Here is a 4,074-nt window from a genome sequence, read left to right as displayed (position 1 = left end):
TTTTCACTCCCAAATGTCAATTTTTCTATAAATTATGCTCAAAATTTGCTCAATACAATTTGCAATAGCCATATTTGTTAGGTGTTGTAAGTTATAGTAATAATTGCTATAATTATAGTAATAATGGTCATAATTACTAAATAATATTGATTAAATTTTGATCAAATTAAATTAAAAAAAATACTAAACTGGCTTACTTTGGTACATTATATCAAATATGGCCAAAATAGTTGGTACAATTGTTAAAATTACAATATTTTTAAGATAAAAATTTAATAAAGAATCTTTTTAAAAAAAAAAAAAAGGAAATGCTTTTAAGTTTTTTTTTAAAATTTTTTTTTGCCTATTTTAACCGACTTATATTAATTAGTAATTACTTGTAAAATGATTTGAATAATCATTACTAATGTAGGCCGAGAGCACGAAAGAAAAGAATGCCTCACCCACCCGTATTTCGCCCCAAATCGCTCGATTTCCTTTTTAGAGCCAGGATTGATTGCCCTAATTCGAAGAAATATTTTCCCTTTTTATTTTATTTTTTTCCTTTTCTGTTGGCAAAGATTTTGTTTCCAATTGATCGTATCGCTTAGAGGGATCTGACTCTCTCTCTCTCTCTCTATATCTTCTGTCTCTCAACGACGAAATCTCCGGCACATCAATTCGGCAAGGGTAGGCCTTGCAAAGATTGGAGATTGTGCTTAGCGTGCCTTTTCCAAATCCTGGACGCACTTGTTGGCGCTCCTCTTGTAGCACCTGTTTGTGAGTTTGGGCGTTCGCTGTTTTGATCGACATGGGAGTTGACTACTACAACATATTGAATGTGAACCGAAACGCCACTGACGATGAGCTTAAGAAGGCGTACCGCCGCCTGGCGATGCGGTGGCACCCGGATAAGAATCCAAGTAATAAGAAGGAGGCGGAGGCCAAGTTCAAGCAGATCTCCGAGGCATACGAAGTGAGTGGCTTGCTCTTTCTCCTTAAGTTTTCTTTTGCCTAACCAATATCAGCACGAACGAAAGATAAAGATAGGATTTTTCTTGAACCGCGTTCGTTTAACCTTTACTTTTCAATATCGTTAACTTTAACAATTCAGTTGGATCAGATGTAGAGACAAGAAGGGACCTATTCGCTTCATATAATAAACATGGGATATGGGATGGCCAGAATTAAGGTCAGATGAAATAGTTCACCATTGAAGTTCAAAATCTACTGGTATATTAAGTCGATAACCTACCATCTAAATAACTTCAATAGAAAGCATATAGCATATTTCTACATAGTTTGTGTAATATGGCTGTATTCATTTGGATGTACAAAGAAGCTGCCTAGGAAGTTTTGCTTCTTCATTAACTTTTGGATTCTGTTACTTGTTATCTACAACCGCCCTTGTCCCAGAGTCATCTGTTGTTGTCTATTTTGATTTTTATTTGCTGATTTGGAATACAAGAATACTTCTAGATTAGTATGATTCAGCAATTCCCCCTTGTGCCATTGTTTTTCTTGGTTAATGTCTAATGATATGTGTGACATTTTTATGTTTTCTTCTGTCAGTTGCTTAAAGAGCATTTAATGGCTTTTTTGTTAATTAGAAAGCAAAATAACCACAGGCAAGAGTCGAAGTTAAGTGTTTTCTTCTCCTTTTTTGTATTTCTACTGTTTTTTTTTTTTTGTTCTTTTTACTGTTTTCTTGAAACTTCATTTGGTGTTTTGATTTAGCTTGTGTTACGTCATACATGTTGACTATACAGATGTATAGTGTCACTGTCTTGTATACTCAGTATTTTCTATTCGCTTAAAGGAAGAAAGTAATCAGACTGAAAATGCAAAACTTCTGTTTTCAAATTTTTGGTTCAGGTTCTGAGTGATCCGGATATGCGTTCAATATATGATGAATATGGAGACGAGGGCTTCAAGGGCATGCCTCCTCCTGGTTCACAAAGTGCTACATCGAATAGAGCAAGTGATCCTAATGACTTTAAGTTTAATCCTCGCAATGCTGAGGATATCTTTTCTGAAATTTTTGGGAGCAGAAATCCTTTTGGTTCTGAATCCATGAACCGTGCAAAATCCACGAGATATCAAACAGATGGCAATGGAACATTTGGTGGCTTTTACAGTGCAAATAGTACTTCTAGACCATATGCTGAGGGAACTGCTGGTCCTAGCAGTGACCAGCCAAGGAAACCACCAGATGTAGAGAAGAACCTTCCATGCACCCTTGAAGAGCTCTACACTGGATCTAAAAGGAACATGAAGATCTCCAGGAATGTCTTACAATCTAATGGGTATCAACTCACTCTCGTAACATTAAATGAATGTGTCATTTATCATGTTGAATTTCTTCATATGAATTTAAGCAACTTTATTTTTATTACATCACTTATTATTTGCTACTTGCACTAATTATTTTATTGATCTAATAAGCATAAGATAACAATGATGTATAATACATTTTTTCTCATCTTGTGGGGTTCTTTGCTTATCAAGGCGTCATATATATTATTTGAGCAAAGACTTCCATTTGTGATTGTCATAAAGCATATTTTACAAATCAATTATGTTGTAGCACTGTCTAATCTGATCTTCATTGATAATCTTTGTGGCCCCCCATTGCAGGTTCCGTTAAAAGGTTTAATTGGGTATTACTAGAAATGCAATAGTACTTCAACACCTATTTGGGCCATTTGCAACTTTAGTTTTAGCTCAAGTTTTCTTTAGTTCCTAAAAACAAAAAACAACTGAAAAAGCTTGATTGTACAAATGGATTTCTAGATCATGTGTTTCCTTAACTTTAAGTTTGTAGAAGGCATCAAATTTTTGTTGATCTATACAATCGTGGATAATTAAAAAAAAAATATGCAAACCCTTCTGATACTTTTAAATGCTTTCAATTTCACGTGATACCTTAGATTTGATTATTGTATCATATGTTTATACATTTTTTTATTATCTATTCTTACTTATGCGATTGATTTTATCTGCCTGTTTAGTCTTTCCAACAAAGTCAACTCAAATATGACACGGCATGTGGACGGCTGAATCTTAGAGAGATGCCCATGTGCATCATTTCTTAGAGAGATGAATTTAAAAGATAATATTTAGTTTGCTGACCTTTATTTTTTTTATGTTGTATGTGCTATAGACGTACTATTGTGCAAACAGAGATCCTAACAATTGAAATAAAGCCTGGATGGAAAAAAGGCACAAGGATAACTTTTCCCGACAAAGGAAATGAACAAGCGGACCAACTCCCTGCTGATCTGGTCTTCATCATCGTTGAAAAGCCGCATGATGTGTACGAGAGGCACGGCAATGATCTCTGCACCCACCAGAAGATCACTCTGGTTGATGCACTTGCAGGGACTACAATAAACATGAAGACCCTCGATGGTCGTGATTTGTCAATCAAGGTTACTGATGTAGTGATCCCTGGCTATGAACTTGTTGTCGTAAAGGAGGGTATGCCGATTGCCAAGGCACGAAACAAGAAAGGTAACTTAATTATCAAGTTTGATGTGAAGTTCCCGTCAAAGTTGAGACCAGAACAGCAAGTTGCTATCAGACGGGTCCTAGGAGGTCTACATCAAATGTGAAGCACCCTGATACAAGACTGAAATTTATTTTCATCCACCTTGCTTCTTTTTACTAATAATTTTCCTGCTTTGTTCATGGAGTTTGATCTTACATTATGGTTTAGATATCAATCCTTCATGCTTCTGATCTACAGCATGGCCATATTCTACATTGTTGTTTTTTGTCATTGTTTTGGCTAACCATTGAAGAACCATTTTAGGTTGCATAGAGTGGTAAATTGTTTGCTGATGCCTATGGTGGATGTTGTCACTTTAGGTTTTTTTTGCAAGAGATCATGCTTACAAATATAGAATATTTTCTCTTGATCATCAATTGTTAACAAATATCTTGTTTAAAGATAACTAGTTAACTTCATTATATTAGTTGATTGCTTAGGTATTATCAGTGGATTGCTAGCGATAGATATGACTAGAAATTGTAGGTTTCAGAGTCAACTTTAGCAAAATATTCACCTTTCTGAATCAAAAAGCCTATTCTAGC

General features: G+C 35.1%; 1 protein-coding gene across 1 annotated transcript; it reads left to right on the top strand.

Moving 5' to 3' along the window:
- Window positions 1-420: 420 nt before the first annotated feature.
- Window positions 421-3,819, top strand: LOC121974975 (dnaJ homolog subfamily B member 1-like). Its single transcript, XM_042526288.1, has 3 exons — window positions 421-955; window positions 1,855-2,285; window positions 3,143-3,819. The coding sequence occupies exons 1-3, from the start codon at window positions 791-793 to the stop codon at window positions 3,591-3,593; spliced, it is 1,047 nt and encodes a 348-aa protein (XP_042382222.1). The 5' UTR covers window positions 421-790; the 3' UTR covers window positions 3,594-3,819.
- Window positions 3,820-4,074: the final 255 nt, after the last annotated feature.

This window comes from Zingiber officinale, chromosome 4B (genome assembly GCF_018446385.1).
Source record: "Zingiber officinale cultivar Zhangliang chromosome 4B, Zo_v1.1, whole genome shotgun sequence".
Taxonomy (NCBI): domain Eukaryota; kingdom Viridiplantae; phylum Streptophyta; class Magnoliopsida; order Zingiberales; family Zingiberaceae; genus Zingiber; species Zingiber officinale.
Note: the sequence above shows the minus strand (reverse complement) of the source record. Positions and strands in the feature narration are given on the sequence as shown.

Bases quoted from the DNA above. Each gene is read 5' to 3' on its own strand.
- LOC121974975 (XM_042526288.1), top strand. From the start codon at position 791: ATGGGAGTTGACTACTACAACATATTGAATGTGAACCGAAACGCCACT. The intron at 956-1,854 runs GTGAGTGGCTTG...TTTTTGGTTCAG, and splicing joins AGATCTCCGAGGCATACGAA to GTTCTGAGTGATCCGGATAT. The intron at 2,286-3,142 runs GTATCAACTCAC...TATGTGCTATAG, and splicing joins AATGTCTTACAATCTAATGG to ACGTACTATTGTGCAAACAG.